The following is a 21777-nucleotide window of genomic DNA, read 5'->3' on the forward strand; positions in this document are numbered from 1 at the left end:
AGGAAGGGGCTTGGGAAGTGCCATTTACTGAAAAGGTGTCACTCTGTCCTCTCAGTCTGTGTCCCAGGACTTCCTAAAGCACAAAGTGTGCACAGGTACAAGAGCTGCTGAATGTCTGTGGTCAGAAAGGGGACTGTTTCATGGGGATCTGTGACAGCGTGATCCAGTGACCCAGTGGAGATAGTGGCCCAGTGCTCTGCCTGGATGTGCTGAGCATAATCATCTCTCAGTCTCATGATCTCTGCCTCTTCCTTTCTCCTGGAGTTAGCAGGCCCAGGGGCCAGCATCCCAGCGCTGTCCCTGTGCCAGCCAGGAGTGAGCAATGTGGACCTCTGAATGCGTGTGGGCTTGGGTAGTTTTGGCTCCCAGTTCCAGCCCTGCTGAGGTGTTGCTGCTGAAGAGGAGCAATAGAGCTCTCCAAGATGTTTAACTGCTGTTCTCCTCAGCAGCTGTGTGGAAACAGCAAAAAACTCTTTACATTTGATAGGTGGTTTTAATCCAGCACTTGTATTTGAGATAACCCAGCTGTTTCTGAGGAGCATGGCAGCAGCCTTCCTTTGCACAAATGGTTTTGGTTGTCTCAGAAAAAGCACATATGCCTGTTTGGTTTGTTTGGTTTTTATCTTCCCTAGATTAGAATTGCCATAGGAATCACACAAAAAGGCATGATGATGGTTGTATTCCAAGAGGGGATAAAAACTGAGAGAGGTTAGTGAGGCCTGCTTGATGCTGGGCATGGAACAAGGTGCAGCCCAGTTTGTCCCCCTCTTGTGGTTTTGCAATTCCTGCAGCCAGGAGTTGTTCCTCCATGAGTGGTCTTTTCTCTTGTTGGCTTTTGCATGATAAAACCCCCCACTTTCATTGGAAATGTTCTGTTGTGGAGGGGATGGAACACCCTCCATTATTAAAATTCAGGCTTCATTTCCCACTGTGCAAAGTCTTCGCTTCCTTTTTAAAACAGTTGAGAAGGTTTGTATTTTGGATATGTTGCATGACCAATGGATAAGTTTTCTCTCCTAAGTTTGGGTTTGAGAATGAAAATGTTAAACATCCTTTGGAAGTATTTTCAAAAGCTTGAAAAATACATAAATCAAAATCTCATGTGACAAAAAGAAAAGTGAACTCTGTCATGAATTAATAACTTTTTAAATAGTTCTAAGAAGTCCAGAGAAGAACACAAAGTAATGAACTTGTCCTAAGAAAACTATTTAGTTTCAGAAACATTTAAGGAGTATTTTTCTTGCTTATGTGAATGATATAAAAGGTAATGTTTCAGTTTTTCTAGAGACAAAATCCCAACTAAAGATAATATGTATCTGTAGGAATACAAGTTTACTTTTCTGTAATGACTTCAGAAAACATCTGTGAAAGGTAACTCTGTTTTAGGTAGCCTTTGTATTTGTAGTGATGAGTAAGTATCTTAGATGTTATTTAGTGCAGTCGATTTTTGATGTGTCGTGAAATATTAAATGCACTAGAAAATACACTAGCTCTCATACAGTTATAAAATACTCCACTTTCAGAGATTGTATAAACATAGGCAGCTAAATAATAATAACCTATTTTTCTTACTTCTTATTTTATATAAAACACAAGATAACTACTTTTATTAACAAGTAAAGTGGTTTTAGTCAGAAGCATCATATTTAATGTAAAAATGGTGTAGAATGAGAACATTTTGAGTTAATTTTCAGATTTTTAACTAGGCACTTCAAAAAAACAGAGGTGGTTCCTGCTGGGAGCACATTGGCTGTGTGGTGCATGCTGCAGAGAAATTGATGATCTGTGAGAGCCTATGGGTGTGGTCCCACTCACAGTCATTTGTGCATCTTCTTTGTGTTTATTCCGTGAATATAAAGGTGTTCTGCACAAGCCATGTAAGGATGTATGGATTGAAAATCCATATGATAGGGAGGTCTTACTACTAGCAAGTGTTCTAAATTCTAATTTAATGTAAAATGATGATAATAAGACTTGTTCTCTAAAACCATTTGCTCTCAGATAGGTTAAAGAAATAGCTCCATCTGTACAGGTGATGGCTCTCTTTTCTCTGTGGCTTTCTCTTAGTGGTTATGCAAGGTAACTTCCTTTTGAGGAGTGGAAAATTTTGAGGAATTGCATTCACAGAGCCTTTGTGAAGAATTAACTTAAGCTAAAAGTATTATTACACTGAATTTTATTTTTGGTTATAACAGGAGCATGTTATGGGTTTACAGGTACAGGGTGGGTAGGGGAAGCCCGTGGATGCTGAGGACAGGATGCCATAGTGCTCTTACAGCTCCCCTTACATCCTGCTTGGTGTCCCTGTGCAGCTGAGGCACTTAGCTAGAAAAGTAGCTCTTCCTTTGCATCTTCATCGTGGCAGTTGGATGGAGAGTGACCCTTCCATATTCCTGATTTGCTCCTGGATCCATTTTGCCGTGGACTGAGGTCATTAGCATTAATGCTGTGGGGCTGTGTCTGGCTGTGTGGCATTCAGAGAAGTGAGCATTCTGTCCAAAGTGAAAAGCAACCTTGTCCGTGGGCTCCTGGGACTTAGAACAAGTGTAGTTCCTTTGCTTTCCTGGTTTTCCTTCTGTCCATCCTCAGCAGAGATTTTACCTTACAATCTTTCTGCAGGGAGGTCTTGGGAGAGAGCAAAGTGCACAAGGTGCTTGTCTGGGTTCAGGTGCAGAAGAAGCCATTCAGTTGTCAGACCAGTTGAAACAACGTGTTTTCTTCTGCTTAATACTGAGTGCAGAGTGTGAGGGGTTTTGTAGAGTACTCTTGTCCAGCTGACTACTTGCAGGGCATTTCCAGGATAACCTGTCCTGGACTATTGATTTTCTTTGGAATCTGTTGACATTCCTCATGTTTAAGCAACAACCTCCAATTACTCATGCTAATGGAAGAAGACCAAGTAAAATATACTGGTAGTCTGCTCTTTTTCTCGTTTCAGTGTATCAGTATATTTTGGGCTGCAGAAAAATAACTGCCTTATTAATCTCCTTTGAAGAATGAAACAAAGTGAGAATTCCTTAACAGCATAAAATGAATTATAATAATAATAAATAATACAAATAAATATTTACAGATTTTGTAAAATAAAATTTTTCCACCTCATGTGCCCTCTCTCCATGCAGATACTTAAAATTATTGTAGCACATTCTAGGATGAGACAAGGAGGGAGCCTTGTGGTGTGGAAACAGCTTGGAAAAGTTAACTGCTGGGAATCTGACAAATTCTGGCACGAGGTATATACCATAGTATTTCAGTAAATATCTTCTGTTAGTTCTGGCTAAAGCTTTTTCTCCACTAAGAAAGATGATCTTAATCTCTGGGCTAGAACCAATCACAAATTCTAATGAAATTTGGCAACTGCAAGCATGAAAAGTCATTGATCCAAAAATTCATGAACTGTCTTTCATGTAGCAAGATTTCCTTTTGAAGCTCTTTCTACTGGCTTATTCTTGGTTTTGAACTTATAGGAATAATTTTTTACTCTCTTCAGATTTGGTAATGTGAAATTAAAAAATGGAGTGAGAGGCACATAATTAAGCATGCAGTGTAACTGCGTGTTTCCAGGGCTGTAGAAGGAGAGGAATGGGGTGGAAAAAAACCAGAGGGGAAATAAAAATTAAAAGAAAAAAAAGAAATAGAAAAAGGAAAGACAATGCCAAAGTTTTTCTTAGGTGTAGAAAATGTTCTTCATTTCCAAAAGAGAACAGTTTATGCTCCCTGTTGTTTTAGGGGGCTTTGAAAAGTACATGTAAACATGCTCAACTTTGCACATACTTCAAGCATCACTAGTTTCCTGCTGTTCACTAGGCATGGTTTTAAACAGTAAAGGGATATCTAGAAAAGAATTGATGATGTCTGCTGGTCTGTCACCCTGTGGAGAACAGCAGGCATTTTGTGTTATTGTCCCATTGTGGGCATATTTGAACAATCTAGCAACAGCTTCCAGTGTAGGCTGGATTGCCTTACTGTTTGGCTACTGGGAACACCCGAGTTTTCTGCAGAAGGTGATCTTTAGTGTTAAAAATTAAAGAAGATTTTAGCATGTTGTGTTGAAGCTGAGGCTTCTTATTCCCAGCTCTGTGGTTGGAAAGACCTTGTTTGGTCACCAGTAGTTTTATGTAGTCACCAAACTTTGCAGCTTCCAGGCTGTTCTTGACCTACCCCAATGAAAGGTCAGGCACAACATCACATATACTGGCAGAGAGCAGCGCTATCTGCCCTCCCATGGCATGGCCATGGCAGCTCTGCTGCCGTGTGTCCCCTGTGGATCAGGAGGGTTGGTAGCATTTCATCTCATTACTTAAACACGCAACTGTTTCATTTGTCTGTGGGGATTCAGCTTGATACTTGCAACTGAATGACAGAAAATAATATTCTTGAGATCTTTCTGCTCTGTGCTTTGCCTTTGAGCTGTATTAGTCCCTGCGTGCAGAAGAGCCTTCTGCTAAATGTTGTTTAGCTGGGCACATGGGGTGGCATGACATGGCCTTTTCCTACTTCTGCTCGAGATCTTTTGCTCTTCTTGGTCATCAGCAGCAGATAGGAGTTCAGTGCAACATTAACTCACAGATATTTGATAATGAGAGCATGTTTCGTGAATGTACCAACACGCTTCTAATAATCCTAGTAAATGTTTCTGTCATGGAAACAAGGGCAAGTGCCATTAAAATTGCAGAAGCTGTTGGTAATTTTTAATAGAAGTTCAGGACTCTGTTCACTCTGTCTTATTATAAACATTAGTTGTAAATGTTGTTTGCTTTGTTGGAAACTCTGTAGTGTGCATAGAGGCAATTCCTTCCCACATGTTCTGGGTTTTTTTTGTATTTTGTGCATGTAGCTATGCACATATAATTTCTGTCCAAAAACGCTAACCTTTTAAATGATTGTGGTCAAGTTTACTTGGTTGTCATAATTATTATGCTTCAGTTAAAAATCTGTCTAAATAATTTCTGTAATGAAGCTATCTGGATTTTGTGTAACTCATGTTCAGATCTACCTCCAGGCACTGATATCCTCAAATTGTTGACTTCTCCAGCTTGACAGTGGCCTGTGACATACAGGATTGCTCTTATATCTCAAAAAAACCCCCAGCTCAATTCTTGATGACTCCTGAACTTCTCTCCAGTGGAGCAAGGCTGGAGCCAGCCATGCTCACCCCAGCCTGAAAAGGAGGGTTGCCAAGTGTCTGCTCAGTGGCAAGGAACTGGTCCACACAAACATGGAGAAGTAGCAGATTAACAGCCAGACACCTCCAAAGACTGAGCATTCATGTGATAATAGGCAAAGAAATACCTCTTCCCTTACTACTTCAAAAATAACTGAGTAAACAACCATCACATGTAACTTGTTCATAGTTCCTGTAATTAGGACACCAGTAGTATCCCAGCTTCCACCCTTAATTTACCATACCCTGTACCAGACTGTTTAGTGATGGTGCCATTGTGATGTCTTACTAATTCAGAAGTTTTGGGGTTTTTTTTCCCATTCTGACCATTGGTAGAAGTGCTGCAGGTTTTCATTTCCTTCTCAGGGAGTGGCTGGTGTGTAGGATTTCCTCCTCTATGCAGTTCCCACAGAGGGATGCTGATGGACATCCTGGAGGCTCTGAAGCCCTCTGGGCAGTGCAGGCCTTTACTTCTCTGTCAGTTTGTGATGTCATCCATGAGCCAATGGATGGGGCATTAAGTTTTTTTGATGGAGGGTAGGAAAGGAGGGAGATTCCAGTACCGGCTTTGTAAGGACTTGTGTTAGTGACAAACCTCTCACTAATTACACACATAGCTGCTAAATTGTCATTAAGTATGTTGAGCTCTGGTATCTGCAAATGATCCACATAGGAATTCTCACTTCACACATGAGGTCATGCAGTGATGTATGAGGCTGTGTTGGCAACTGATGCTGAAAGAAACTTTATTCTCTGGTAAGTCAGAAGGGGTCTTAGACTCACAAGTAGTACTGAACCCCTGATAGCTGGTGCTGCAGGGTACTGCTCTTCTCCCCAGCCCTTCTCCTCCTCACATAAAAGCACAGTGGTGGCCTGTGGACCAGAAGGGGGTCATGGCATTGGCAACCACAGCAGGTTTTCTCTGACTGAAACTCACTGATGAAAGAACTGTACTGTGTATTACACACATTTAAACATTCCTTGTTCTTCCCAACTGAGCTCTTCAAGTTAGTGTAAATCCTATTGTTGCATCTGTATTTTTTCTCTTCTATCCAGCAAAACATTGCAAACATCTTCCCTCTTTTCTGAGCCTAACCAAAGCATTTGGACCATAAACAATCAACAGTTTTCATAGCACTGCATTATGTTTAGTAACAGGAGGAATTTTTCCATTAAGTTTCAGGGGATGTTTCAAAGTTGTGGTAAGAAAAATATCTGCCAGCTTCCTTCCTGTGTCTCAGAGTGCTGAAGTTTAATCATCTCAAAGCAGCCAGGAATTTGTTCCTGTCACTATAAACTCTGGCTTGCCCTGTAGAATGAATGAAGATGTGTACTACAGTGTCTTCATTATAATGTAACTAAATATCAATCATAGTATTATTAGCAAGGTATAATCTCTAATGAAAGCAAAATAACTTCAATAGCAGCAAAGTTGATGATGTTTCCTGCTGTCACACAAACTGTTTGAAAAAGTAAGACATAAATTTTTTTGCAAAAATTTTGGCATCTGGGGGACCAGAAGTGCGTTTTTCTTACATACGTAGCCATAGCATGAAAAAGGTAAAGAGGTGATCCAGCATGTTTTAAAGAAATCATGAAGAATGTACCCAAAACCCTGAGACTGTAGCTCATTAAAATATACTGAAACACAATTTTTTGACAGAGATGAGTAGAACATTTATAAAATCTGACATTTTTGTCTTTTCTTTTGGCATATAAAGATATTTGCATTTTAGAAAAGAGCCCAGAGAAAAGAGACGGAGAGGGTGAAGGTAATTAAATTTTAATTTCAGTTTTAAAGATCTTTCTCTAATTAGCTTTAAAAGTCAGTGTCTAAGTAAATTGAGTTTCAGGGTGCAATCATAATTTTCTTCCTGGATCCCAGTGTTCAAAAGTAAGAAGAAAGAGTATTAGAGAAAGAGAAGGAAGATTGTTATTTTAAAGGCCTTTCAAGATAAGGATTTAACATTACCTCATTATTAAAATATAACTGTGGCAGGTTGTTTTTTTATTTCTGAATTTCAAAGTCATTGAGCAGTCATGGTTGGGGAAATGAGAAACTTAGGTTCTATTAAAGGAAATTGAAAATTATGCCAGCAAAGTAAAGACTTTTCTTCTTTCTTCTGCTTTGTAACAAGATTTCTTTTCGGTGGCTTGCTTGTGTTCTTTTCTCTGTTATCCATTCTTCCAGTTTTGATCATTGGCATGCTAACATAATGGCCTATGTTTCTTAAAGGTGTGCTAGCATGCAGTGGGCTTCTGTTGGTGTGTTTTACACAGCCAAGTGTCTTTTCTCTGCATTTGTGTGATGGCTGGGGACAGAACTTGCTGCTATCTGCCAGACCACGCTGTGTGTTTTTAGTGCTGTGGCCCAGCCTCTGGTGTGGCTGCCTGCCAGAGCTCCAACTGTGTGGGGCACTGGTGGGAGGAAAACAGGCTAATGGTGACTTGTCATGGTTTAATGTGCAAATGATTATAAATGTGCCATTTTATAACTAAAGAGAGAAGAAAACAGAATATTTGGTAACATTGAAAATATGTCTGTGAGAAGTGCATAAGCTGTTGTTTGACGATGAATTGCTGGAAAAACAACTAAAAACAGTTGGTTCCTACATGAAATAGTTATAAATATCTGGAACAATGATTTTTTTTTCTCTGAAAGAGCCATATAAGTCTTGTTATTTAACCAAGAATTCTGAATGTAGAAAATTTAATTTTAGAAGTTGATCTTTTTGTGCATAAACATATTTTCAAGTAGAGAAATGCTAATTATCTAAACTATGTCACCTTTCTAGTAATTCTGAAAGGGAAAGCCATGAATACAAAATACTTGGCATTTGCAGGTGAATGCTGTGTAATTCATGTAGTATTTGCAAATGTTGAAGCATTTGATAGAAATTTAAGTGTCTTGAAATATGACCATAAACGCTTCATGGATTAAAAATCAGCATAGAAATCTTAAAAGTTGGAGGCAGTCTTAGTCTAGAGATAGTTGTTCAGTAAGGTTTTGTGAGGCTTCTTGTCACTTTTGGTTTTATTTAACATCTTTAAATCTGAGAGAATCAGTACTGTAAAGAGTATGTTAATTAAATTTCTAGATGTTTATAGACTGGGAAAATAGAATAGCATGAATGAAGGAAAGATATATATATATATATATATATATATATACACACACACACTAACAGATTTGTACTACACAACTGAATACAGTTTGATTCAGTCTGAATAAATAGAAGATAATGTATAAGAACATTGATCTAAACTGAACTTATACTTTAATTGTTAAGACAGATGCTGAAGCAAGACTACAGAAGACCTTTCAGGATTTCTTTGGATGTTCTGGGTTGATACCATGACAATAAAATACCCAAATATGATTACTGCTGACTGTGTATTAGCATCAAAGTTCAAAAGATGACAGGGAGGATTTAAACAGCACTGAGGGTATTTCCTGAAAGAAATACACTATTCAGGGTGCCTTCTAAATAAATTGGAACTGGAATAATGTTTATAAAAATCAACAGCAATAGTGACTTTAAAGAGGCAAAGATTATGTGCTGTGTAGCACTGGTAAGGGGAGATTTGAGAGGTCTGTACATATGAAAAGAGTTTTTTAAGGGAAGGTAACTAATGACAGGAGGATAAACTAAACAAATAAATTCTGGAGATTATGACGTTCGGAAATGCTGAGGTGTTTTTTTTTTTTTTTTTTTTTTAATGAATTCCAGGAGGCAGAAAAATACTGCTCTGGGCCATGAGGAGAAAGTTGGTGGTGTGTGTATCAATGAATAAGTATATGTATATCCTCCTCCTTTGCTGTGATGTTCAAAAGTATGTTTCTGAAAGCACCTACAACTGGTGGTAGCTTTGCAGTGCCCCTGTTTCTTATCCCTCTCGGCTGCCATCTCCCTGTAGTGTGCCTGTTTTCTTCTGCAGGACAGATGGTGTTGTCTTCCCAGCAGTGGTTATTCACCTCCTGGAATGGCTTAAGGGTTTTTGTGGTGTTTTTTTCTTTCATTTCTAGTTCAAGATACCTACATTTGATTTGCACTGTTTTGTTAATCTTGTAGAGAAGTGCTGGCTTATGTTAGCTGCTGCTAGGGTTTAATGTAGTTAGTAGATAAGTTCACAGTCAGCTGGTTTTTGCCTCCAACTATTTTTCTTCTATCCATAGTCAAGTCTACAACAGCCTTGGTGGTCTTTGGAAGTTACCTTCACCTTGTTTTTAGAGGTTTGCAAATATGAAAGTTGAACTGATATGGGGATTTGAGCTTTTGAATGTCATAGGGGGTGTTTAGCTCTTGGTGTGTCCAACTGAGTGGAACAAGGAGATGAACTCAACCTACTGAAATTGGAACCAGAACTCCAGGAGCTGTGCTAGAGTGTGAAACTCAAGGCTAATCTAAATATTTTTAAAGAGATATTTCAATTAAATATAGACAAAGCCATAACTTGTAGTTCCAAGTTCTTCAAGCTTCAAGAAGCAGTCCTACTTTCCTCAGCCCCAGGATGACCCTGATTCATCCTTTCTCTCTGGGGTCCAGATGAGGATTTGAGCAGGGTGATGAGCTGGATGGGTGGTAGAGACAGCAAAGCTTTCAGTTTCTGTCTCCCATCCCCAGAGTGTTCTTTTGATGCTGATGTAGGGTCTGTGTGTGTCTTGTGTATACAGTGCACCCAGATGTACATACATATCTATGGGATTGCTTTCAGGAACTCTGTCTAACCTGAGCAGCTTTTTGGTTAAAAGCTACTCTTTCCCACACATTTTTTTGGTTTCACTGATTTATCATTTTCCCAGAGATGTCTCCTAGAGTGTGGAGAGAAAAAAATCCTCTTCTACTCTACTCATCTGTCATGAGCTTGATGGTCTGTGTGAGATGGCCAGAAATGACCCTGAGATCATTTTTTCATTTCTGTGCCTTAAATCCACTGCACACCAAATTGCACAAACTGCAGTGGCACTGGGGAGCTGAAGGTACTCTGTGTACCTTCACAGAGTAAAATTATCTTGGCCATGCTATATAAATATAACTGTGTATTTTTCTAGTCATGCCCTCCAAGCTGACATCCAGGAGGAAATTGGGATGGGAAGGTATCTATTAGCTCTGCTCTGGGGGACCACCATCCATTGTGCTGAGTGCCTGTGTGCAGGGTGACACACTCAGCTTTATGGATGAAATTTGCCAGATCCTCAAATACTTTTGCTCGTGAGCATATTTGAAAATCAGAGAAGGTGATGACCCTTTTAAAATAAAAATGGAATTGCTGGCAGGAAGGGAAGGTACAACTCTGTGTTCTTTACATTTAAAGATGGTTAGAAAATGTGTATTGGCTGTTTTTATAATTTATAGTGAAACTGCTGTTGCTTTTAATAAAATGAGACTTCCAGTCAGAATTTCATGATTATGAATGTGAGCATTTTGTTACACATCTTGGATCTATCCTACAAATAACCATCTTCTAGCAGAATTCTGGCTATATACATAACTTAATGGGATTCTCTGTCAGCATAATTCTTTCTGAAGTTGACTCTTGGTTGAATACTTCAAGTCCTTGAATGTGACTCAAGAGCTGTGTTAGTGGTAACTTTCAGGATTTTTAATTTAATTTTTCTTTATTCCTTAGACTTTTAAAACTTCCTGTAATTCATTATTAGATTTACCATTTCAAGTGCTTATTTAAAAGGCACCTTAGCTGCAGAAGCAAATCAATATTTACAGTGCATTAGTGCCACAGAGAATTTGAAGCCTTGTGATTAGAGTTCATTGCTGTTTTATCCACTCTTCAAAGAAACCACAGACTTCAAACAGTATCAGCCATCATCCTGGAATCAGTGACATTGCATCGGTCCCATGCGTACTTTATCTTGTGGTTTAATTATTAAGTTCCTTTCCTTTGATTTTCCTTTTAATATTTCAAAGTATATCCTCTTCAAATCTATAAATTCTAGTCAAATTCTGTAAACTAGAGGATTTTAACCAACAATATATTGGTTTAAAAAAAATCTGTTCAATATATTCTTTTATGTTGTTGTTTTAATGGAGAGAAAACAGAATTGAAGAGAATGCAGGAGATGATGCTTCCAGCTTGTGGTTAACATAGTGTGAACAAGATTTACTTCTTAGATTAAGACCTATTGACCATTGCCAAGCAGCATGTGTCAAGAGCCAGCTCTGTGTGCCTGTCCCCTTCCAGTAATATAAAAAAGTAATGCCATGTGTTTAAGTTTCTCGTTAACTTGGGAAATACATAGATGTAACAAACACAAATTTTTTTCTCTTCTATAATTCACTTTATTGCAAAGTTTGCTTTGTAAAACAAATCACTTCTCCTTATGTATGGAACCATTTCCATAATAAGAGATCATTTGTATCTTGGTATTGACAGAATACCCTTTTAAAAAAAGATTTGATGAAATGTTCAGTGAACATCTGAAAATATCTCAATACCTAAACTTTATGAAATGAAACTAGTCATACTAGAGGTGGCTCATGTGTAAGTAGATTTTATAGAGAAGATTCTCACGTTATTGCTCTCTCCAGAGCATATTAAGATTTGGGAATTCCATTGTATAATTGACTACCTGTATTTTGAAGAGTCTGTACTCATCTTGGTGCAAACTGTCGGGTTTTCACTACAAAGCAAAAGCCAAGGCAGAGATAATGACTTACTCCTCTTCAGAAATGCTGGTTTGATTTCCTTTCTTTCTTTGTTGGCAGTTTGGCTTCTCTTCTTACAGAAGTTCACCCAACTGAACTTTTGTTTTGTCAAGCAATTTGAAGAAGAAGTGTAAAAATACAAGAACATTTTGCTATCACCGTGCTTATATATAGACGTACAAGCATAAGGAGCAAGTGAACTCATGTTTGAAAATTGTAATTCTCTGGGGTGGGTAGTGAAGGCAAACATGATAATATGCATGGGCTGCTGCTTGGAACAAATATAGATTGGTATTTTTCTTAAGTGGCACTACATACTAGAGAGCCCCTTTTGGCTCAGGCTGATCTAATAAAGGAGAAAGTGTGTTGGGGGCTGTGCCAGCAGCGTGGCACTGCTGGGAAGGGGTCACTTCATCCAGTGCTGGGGCTGCAGCTGAGCCACCTCTGCTCACAGATCTCCTGGGGTTTCATAGGGCACTGTTTGTGTGTTTGTCATCGAGGGGGAAAGGAGATGCTTTGCCTTCAGCTGCTTCCTGAAAGCTGAAGTAGTTGAAAACAAGGCAATTAAAGAAAGACCCTCTATTAGAGTCTGTGAGTATATACTGAGAAATCAAATTCTTAGTAATTTAACTCTGCCCATTAATACTTTCCTTCATAATTAGTAATCTTTCATGAAATATTCCTTTAATTAATTCTGGTTCCATTATGCACTTACATGTATATTTATAAGTAAGTGTATACATATTTAGAAAAGAAAGTGTTTTATTTGCTGGAAATTACCTTTTGTTATGAAAATTAAAAATAAAAAAAAAAAATTGAAAGCAAAGAGAGATAGTACAACATTTGTGGGGGGAAAAAAATTAATCCTTTGTTATTCTTGTTTACCAGAATGAACATGAAATAGATTGACTGTTTTGGTGTTCGGTCATGTAGCACTTGTTTATATCTCAGCAGCAGGAGTCCTTGTGGATTAAAAAAACACATGTTTTCATTGTGTGGCATGACTTACTGTATTTTTCAGTGTATTCATAATGCCCTGCAAAATAAGATTCTTTAATATTATTAAATGTAACATTAGCAAGAAGCTATTGTCGAGATTGAGACAAGTCATTTAACAAACAATTCCTGTCACTGTGTTTTCCTGTTAGTATTGCCAGACATGCACCCTCAGTTTCCTTGGGAACTGTTTCATTGAAGCATTAAAACCTAGTCCTGGTTTTTATTCTCAGCTGTTGCCCATTGTGCCTTTCCCACTGACTCAACTGCTTAGGTGCCATCGCTTTCACCTTTTTCCTTTGCACTTTGCATTCAGAGTTCTTAGTGCTGCAATAAAGAGAAATAAAACTGATAAATCACAGCCTCTCTATTCTGATGCTGAGTGGGAGAGTACTAAGAGGTCACAAATTCAGGCAGTGAAACTTCTGTTTGGGCAAGGAGAGGATAGATGTGTGGGTATTTGCTGTAGGATAATAAATGAAATTGGAAAAAATTAAGTTCTACTTCAAAAGAAACTAACTTTAATGTGCCATTAAAGTTTCCAGAATGGATGTGACCTCTACATATATTAAGAAAACCTTATCTCTTTCCAATCAGTCTACCTTCCTGCTGCATCATTTTTTACTAATGAAATATTTTTCTCCTGTCAGTCACGCCAGCTGGAAGGCTGAGGGAATCAGGGTTAATCAGCACAGATCTTACCTGAGCTGTCAGGAAGAGGCAAAGGAAGAATGCAGAGGAGAAAACAGTCTCTTCCATAAGTTTTGAGAGGAAAATGCAGAGTATGTTTTAGAAGGTCAGGAGGCTGCCTTGGCTGGCCTGCAGCTTCCTGGCAGCACGCTGTGCTAGCAGTGCCCAGGCTGCAGCCCTGGCAGCGGGGTGGGGGACACATCGTCCAAGTCCACCCCTTGCTTTGTCACCAGGCTTTGCCTGCCTGCTTTTCCAAATACCTGTATGTCACCTTAACCTCCTGGTTGTTTAAGTTCATGTTTTTATCTTGCATGCCACCCAACAGACAGCTTTGTACTTGGAAAGCCACTGAGCTGTGCTTGGTCCAAAGGGGTTGGTTTTCCCTTCCATTTCTCCTTGTGCAGCCAAGCAGCAAGGCTGTGCTTTGGAGGGAACAGACCTTGTCCTTGAGGAGCTATGCTGAGGTCAATAACTCCTTACTCTCTGAAACCACATTTGGTCGCAGCCACCCTTCCAGAGCTTGAAAAAATATTTTTCCTTTGTCAGAAACATTTTAAATCTAGTCAATGTTTATTTACTGTCTGTTTCATTCTTCAGATATGCCTCTCCATGTCCGACGCAGTAGTGACCCTGCACTGATTGGCCTCTCAACCTCTGTGAGTGACACAAATTTTCCTTCAGAGGAGCCTTCTCGGAAGAACCCTACCAGGTGGTCCACAACAGCAGGCTTCCTCAAGCAGAACACCCCTGGTGTGCCCAGTGCTCATGAGAGAAAGGTACATTTCTTTCTCCCACTTTAGTAAATAAATTACAAATGTGCATGAATCTTGAATTGTTTTCTGCTTCTCTTATCTGCTCCTGGTTTAAACTTGTGTTTTCTGACCTTGTCCATCCAACCCCATCAGCAGCAGTGAAGTGTTTGAGTCACGTGTCCTGCCCTGCCCTTCCCAGACTCTCAGTGATAACCACAGCAGCAACTCTAAAAACTTCATTTTTGCCCTTAGCTGTAGTTGAATCTATGATAACTCACTATTCTGCAAAGTTTTTATTTTTCAGCTTTTTCTTAATGCTGGTAGGCCATGTCTGTAATAATTTTTACTGATCTCTGTCAAAGGCCTAATGTCAGTGAAAAATCTGCATGCCCACAGCTGGTCTGGTTTGTCTTGCTCACCCAGCATTGCTAATTTGTACTTTCTGAGGCTCTAGTGAAGTAATACAAAACACAAATTGCAAATTATTTCACTACTTGATAGCAGTCTTAATACAGTGAAATGTAGTATCAGTATTTTTTCCTTCATTTTTTTAGTATGATTTCAGTATCTCTCCATGAATTGCATTATTTGCTAGAGAAGTCAGCAAGAAGCACTCTTCTCAGTGCAATATTAAAAAATTGGAAGAATCATGCCCTTTTGTACAGATCCCACATTGCCCATAATTCTGATGGTAACTTGCAGACAAGCTCAAAAGCAAAAAATGTATATTTTCTAGTAGAAATGAGTAATTTTAAAAGAATGTTGCACTTTTGCTTGCCATTCTGACTACACAGGACAAAGTCCTCTTGGAAAATATGCAGCTTAATATAGCTTTTTTTTTTTTTCCCCCCTCTCATTCCTGTTAACTCTGTGTAGTATAAATGCAAACCAAGTCTCAGCAGTCAGGATTCACACACCCCAAATAAAGAAGTCTTTATACACTGCTAATGAACCAAGCTATTTTCAGTGGGCCTTTGGTCATTTCTAAAGAATCTGTAAAAGCTCAGTGCTCATAGGCATTGAGGTTCCTGTTCATGCAGAGGTGTCTGGTGAACTTGGTATCATTGGGTTTCTGCTTGATCAGGATTTTAGGCAGGTAATAGTATGTTTTCTGTCACTTGTACTGCTATGGCACAAAAGTGTGTGCCCTTTTGTAAATGTGTGTTTTGTACTACTCTGATTCAGAGAAGAAAAATGATAATCTAATCCATTTTAAGTGTTAACATTTTCAGTTAATTTTTGTGAAATGATAATGAGATGACACTTTGTTACTCCACAAGCATAGATATGAAGGGCTGTACACAGCATAATCAGATTTCTTTGAGTGTCTGAAGTTAGCAGAAATTGGAGAGAATTGAACAGCAGCTAATCTTCCACACTAGTCTCATCATTAGTTGTTCAGCATGTACTTATTCTTGGTTTTTATGAAAATATTTAATGTCTATTGAAGCACGGTGACCAAACTGGAAAGGAATGCATATGATCTCATGTAAGGATGGGAAGCAAGGCACCAGAGAACATTAAATCAAGAAGATTGGAAAGAACTGAAGTTATATTAGTTAGTAAAATAGATGCTGATAACTTCTTTTATAATTTTTGAACATTCTGTAGGCTGATCATTTGAATAGAGCAGATCACTATTTTTAATAGCTAAATTGCAGTAAACACATGGAATTAAATAATTGCTTATGCAATGTGTATTATAAATTAATCCTAAATTCATTTATGCTAGACTGAGTTTTTTTCTGTTTTCAGTGTCTTGATTTCTTCATGTGAGTCAAGATTTTGTAGCCAATCCTATTTCTCTTAGGAATGGACATTAAGAATTCTCATTTCCTTCCACAGTATTAGCAACAATTTCATTTGTATTATTATTCTAAATGGTGGCATTTTTGAAGTCCCTGTCATCAGTCTCTTACCAAAGTACTAACAATGAATTTTTACAAATGTATTTGTGTTATCTGAGCTATAACAAGTCCTCTTCTCTTATGTTAGGTTGTTTTCTTCAGCTACTCGGATAACAAAGAGATGGCTGTGCTTTGTTCCAGACTGTTTCATTGATTATAGATGACACAGACATTTTGAGAAAAGCAATGAGAACAGTCTTAATTTTCTGCTCAGCGCATTGGGCCTAAGCACCCATATATCTTCTGTGAGTGGTTGGCACTATGTAATGTTTTCACTGCAGTTCTCTTTCTTGACAGCACAAGAACATATGTTCTTGGGCTGAGATTTGCAGCACAGTTGTAGATTAGCAACTTTGCCCCAGCAGTATCTTGCAGAAACATGAAAAGGGTTTCTGGGAGAGTTGCCAAAAGCTTCATCCACCTACTGACTCCAAGAAGTGACATTACTTTCAGCCCGTCACCTCTAAAGAGAAATAATTGACAGGTAGAAACCCTGTCCAATTTTTGGAGGAATTAGCACAGGGGAAGCTGCATGTGTCTGGCAGAAGGGATTTATTTCTCAGGGACAAGTGAGAGAGGACGTCTTACTGGTGTTTGTTTCATTTTGGGTATGAAGAATTTGGAATGGCAGGAGAACGGGCAGGTGCCCAAGCTGAGATGAAATGAAGGGGTGAGAGTGCTGCCATGCACAGAAGGCTGTGAGGAGCCAGGACATATGCCAGTAGTTCTGGGCAAGCAGAAAGGGAAAAGGGTGCTGGGCAAGAGAAAAAATATGGGCTGGTGGAAGGATCCTACTGTAACTGTAGTGCTGCCTGTAGTTACTGGGATAAATGAAATGAGGCACCAGATCTCTCATGCCCCTAAGAAGAGAATGACCAGAGAGAGACAAGAGTATGCTTTGGAGGCGCCTGAGTTGGTCTTGCAAAGATCTGGATGTGTGTTGAACTTGAGATGCATTTCTGTTATATAAGTAGCATGTTGTGATATGAAATCCTTGCCCTAAACTGAGCATGCGTTTTCATCCATTTTTCAAATCATCTTGTAAAGAAACATATTTTTATTATCAGGATATCATAACACATTCTCCATCCTTAGAATTGGAATCTCACATAATTTCTACTTTCTGTGTTTTTCACCTGTAAGAGCAACTGGCAACCAAGTGGTTTTTGTTCCAAGGTATTAATTTATTTGCAGAATTATTGATTATTTACAAGTTATTGTATTGTTGTTAACTGTACGTAGCTTGGTAATTCCTGACCTAATCCTCCCCCGAATGGTTTCAACCAAATGAATAGGTCTTCCCATTTGTGAAATATTCACAAAATTGGCTCCTGATCACCTCTAGTAGGTAAATTTGCTTCTTGGGATTAATTTTTTGAAATTGAGTATTAAAACTGTTTTCTGATACTTTTGCGTGTGTGAGAGACATGTCTGTATTACGTAGCGACTCATAACTTGACTTAATCCTGTCTCTTGCTTCCTTGAGCCATTCTAATGAAAAAAGAAGAAATCTCTAAGTAGAAATCTCTTTTCAGAGGCCTGGAGTAATACATGATTTGCAAGGTGTAATTTTGTTTGAATTGTATTGAACTGTACAGGTGAACAGGTTGTACACAGCTGAAGCATATCATACATGCTTTCTCCCACTGCAGTAAAATCTTTTTTGATATTGTTGTTTTCTGAATAACTGATGATTTGAATCACATTCTTAATAACTCAGTACCAAAGCCTATTGGGTCAACTAGCTGTCCTGAATAAATGTGAGCTGGATTTATGAAAATCATGTTTCTTTCCCCTTAGATGTTGTGTTACGGTATTGGAAGAGCGTAAAAGCAACAACCAGTTACATTGCATCTTAAAACGACTGTGAATTAATTATCCCGTATTTTTTCAGTGTGGTGTTTTAAATTTACAATTCCATTTGTGGTGAGGAATGACTTATTACAAATTAGTTACCTGCCTTGATCCTGCTTCTCTGAAAGACTGAAGGCTTATCTAGTTAACCTGCCTTGCTTAATGCAGGGATACACTGTGGATAACAGGCTTATGACAAACTTCCCACTGTGGCTTTTCTGATTTTGATTCATATGTTGCGCTGTCAGAGATAACAACATTGGTACAGCAGAAAGAATTGAAAATGTAGGTTAAAAAGGAGAGCTCAAGAGAGAGAAAAATGTTTGTGCATGTGCTTCCGTGCCTCTGGCTGCTGGGTTCACCCACCTGCAGCAAAGCAAATGGCACACAATGTGCTCTGTGGGGTGGATCAGCAACAGCAAGCACATAACTCAGTGTACTTGGCACATCATTTTGTAATTGCTTTTTTCCTTTGCTTTTTGTCTTTGCTGTTTAGTCAACAGCCAAATTTTTTCCTTATTTGTTGTTAAATGGGTTTGTCCATATATGTATTCTGAGGTGGAATATCACTGTGCCTTGTAGGAATAATAATTCTTTCTAGGAAATGCTTTCTTCCTACTTGGAAAGCTAAATTTTTGGGCTCTGTAAACCACAGAGAAATAATTTGAAACTTCACGTGAGTGCTCTAAGTCTCATCTAGCATCAATGACCTTACCTGCAAAACAGATTGTGTTTCCCACATCTCCTATTGCAGGTAGTTTTGCTGTTCCTGTGGGTTGACACTGATTAGTACAAATTTTCAGATTGCCGGGTTGCAGGGTTTTATATTTATGTGAAAGATGGAATCCTTTCTAATTCTCTTTGTAAACAGAATGAAAAAAATACTTCTCTAATGAAATGTCTTTAGATAGGAGAAAAGCATGCATGCATATTTTGAAAAGCTTCAACAACGATGATATTTCAGTTTCAACATCAAATTTATAGTGAAAATTAGTTTAATTTACCTTGAAGTCCTTTTAAACACAGCTTAGTGACAATTGTTTTGTCACTGTCACCAAAGACATGGTATTTCACTAGAATTTAAGTATAATTCAGATGATTGAAGGGCTCAGTATTAAAATTGTGTGTTGGTGTCATTTTGTAGCCAGAAAATCTAAATGGCAGAGTGTAAATCTATTAAATTAACTGGGGAAGGTTGTGGACTAAAAGATTGGGAGCCTGAGACCAAAGTGTTGCTGATGTTTCTTGGGAGCTTTAGTCTCTGGTTTTGACTCCTTCAGAAGGGAGGTACTGTGTACCTGGTGAGCAGTATTGGTAAAGTGCTCTAATACAGATGAATCCACTAAGGAGAAGTTCAGGATATCTGCCAAGAGCCTGGCATCTCTGTCATGAGAGGCCTTAAACCCCCACATGATGAATACAGCTTCCTGCTTTTAACCTAAAAATGCAATGTTTTAAACTGAAGTTTTCAGGGATTCAGTAGCCATGAATATTTCTTCATCCAGGTATATTTGAGCAGGGCTTTTTTCCTTTTCAATTAGATGGTCATGAGCTTTGTAATTTCAGGTTTTGCATAGACTGAGAGGAAGGGAGAAGGAGCATGGGTTATCCACAGGTGATGAAATAAAGTGTTTTAATATGTAAAATGTTACAGGAGGGAGATTATTGGAAAGTCAAGAAAACAGAAGTTACATGCATCAGTTTTCTTCCTTTGTGATAGTAACTTTTGCTGTCAGCTTGTTGCATGGTGATTAAATAGTTAAGAGGAACTGTACCCAAAGAGAGTGCAGCATGAAATCACCTCAGTATGTGCTGTTTTTGTCCTGGGCAGTGTGTAAAATTAATGACTTTCACAGAATCACAGTTCAGCTGAGGTTGGAAGGTACCTCTGGAGATTGTTGGGTTCAGCCTGCCTGGTCAAAGCAGGGGCAGCTAGGGCAGGTTACTCAGGTCTGGGTCCAGCCAGGTTTTGAGAATATACATCTCCAAGGATGGAGCCTGCACCACCTTTCTGGGCAACCTCTTCCAGTGTTCGATCATTCTCCGAATAAGAAAGTTGTTTTCTTATGTTTTGATGGAATAATTTGTGTTTCTTCATGTGCCCTCTGCCTCAGGCACTTTCATGAATACCATGAAGAATTGTCTGTCTTTAGTACAGTAGCTGGTGATATTGTAATGCAATGAAAACTCTATGAAAGAGCTCAAAATTCCTGACTTTCCAAATGTGAAAACAAATATAATGTTTCTTATCATCACCAGCAGGTTGGGAATAATAGACACAAAGTGAAAAATCCTTTCCCTAGTGCACAGAGGTAACAGCCAGTGTGCATCATTTGATGCTGTGCTGTCCCATTAGCTGAGGGCTGTGTACATGGACAGCATTCAGCTGTTGGCATTCAAAAGTCAGTCATGACCACATGTTAAGCAGGCAAAAAGCCAACCACAAAACAAATAAATCCAAAGTGAAGGTATAATTTTCTCCATCTCCTTTGTTGTTTTACCTCCTTTTGCTCCAAGTCATCCATTTGTGGATGCCCATCTGTCAGATCTCCTCTCTGCCCCTTTAAAGATATCGGTGCAAGATCTGAGAGCTGGTGAGGTTTTTCCACTTCTGCTCTCAGGCTGAGCAAGTCTGTTAAACACATTGCCTTTGTTTTGCATCAGTAATGTAGGAAGGATGTGTGTTTGTGTCCCAGTGCCGTGCTCTCCCATGTCTCACTGCAGGTGATGGGTGAGCAGTGTCTGGGTGAGCAATGCCTGCTCCACAGCTGAGGGGACTCGGTGCTGCATCATGAGCTGGGAGTGCCAAGGAGGGTCAGGGTGAGCGAGTCTCTTACTCGTGATGAAGGAATGGTGGAATGTGCACAGGCTGTTTGTCTTTCCACTTCAGTAAATGCAGTGTACAGCACCTCTCTGAGAGCCACTGAAAGCTATACTGAGAACAGAAAGCTCTCAAGTACATGGTATAGGATAATTGAAGACTTTTCCTCTGCCATTTTTCCAAGTGAGGGTGCACTTTGTAATTTCCCATGTTGAAGTGTTTGTCTCTATTTGTTTTAATTTTTCATGCTTTTGCAGCTCTCCCTTGGTTTGAGGGTGAAAGGCTGGTCCTGAAAGAGTAGGTTGATAAAAGATTGACTAAGTTTAAAAAAACCCCAACAGTTAGATGTTCAGGTTTAGTGGATTTTTTTATTTCCACAGGTTAGAAGCACATATATTTTTCCTGGTAATAGATAAGGATCTGTGTTTTGACTTGCTTTCATCTATTTAGTTGTAACCTACAACCATGCAGCAATATACACTTGTTATTCAAGAGCTTTTGCAGATTAAAATATTTGTCTGTCTTGCCTTCTGGTTATTAAAGTTATGTATTGGTGTAAAACACATTTGGATTTTGGCTGAATGTGTAGCTAGCAAGAAAAAGAAGTTTAAAGTACAATTCAGGTTGCAGGCTATGCTTTCCAACAGTGTTCAGACATGGACCTGCAAGTTTTAAATGGGGAATATTTCATCATGCTTTGCTAAACTTGTTGCATTTTTAAGTTCACTTAGCTCATCTAGCAATGAATGAAGACAAGACAACCAAGCAGTATCAGAATAAAATTCACTCATATGTGGAACTAATTAGTGAAAAGGAGTAGTAAGGCTGGGAAGGAGATGTTAAGCTTTAGTTAGTGGGGAAAATCAGCTCCAGTAAATACAGAAATTCCTAGTCACCTTTTGCACTTCTTTTATGACTGATTTTGAGG

General features: G+C 38.8%; 1 protein-coding gene across 13 annotated transcripts in view; it reads left to right on the forward strand.

Annotated features, from left to right (window-relative positions):
- The window catches only part of PARD3 (par-3 family cell polarity regulator), a 447781-nt gene that overhangs the window by 164677 nt on the left and 261327 nt on the right, over positions 1 to 21777 (forward strand). For all 13 annotated transcript variants that reach the window (XM_059840275.1, XM_059840315.1, XM_059840296.1 and 10 more), the window contains one exon: positions 14113 to 14291. In XM_059840275.1, the coding sequence (XP_059696258.1) occupies positions 14113 to 14291 (179 nt within the window). The remainder of the gene's footprint in view (positions 1 to 14112; positions 14292 to 21777) is intronic.

The sequence above is a fragment of the Haemorhous mexicanus genome, chromosome 1 (assembly GCF_027477595.1).
Source record: "Haemorhous mexicanus isolate bHaeMex1 chromosome 1, bHaeMex1.pri, whole genome shotgun sequence".
NCBI classification, from domain to species: Eukaryota; Metazoa; Chordata; class Aves; order Passeriformes; family Fringillidae; genus Haemorhous; species Haemorhous mexicanus.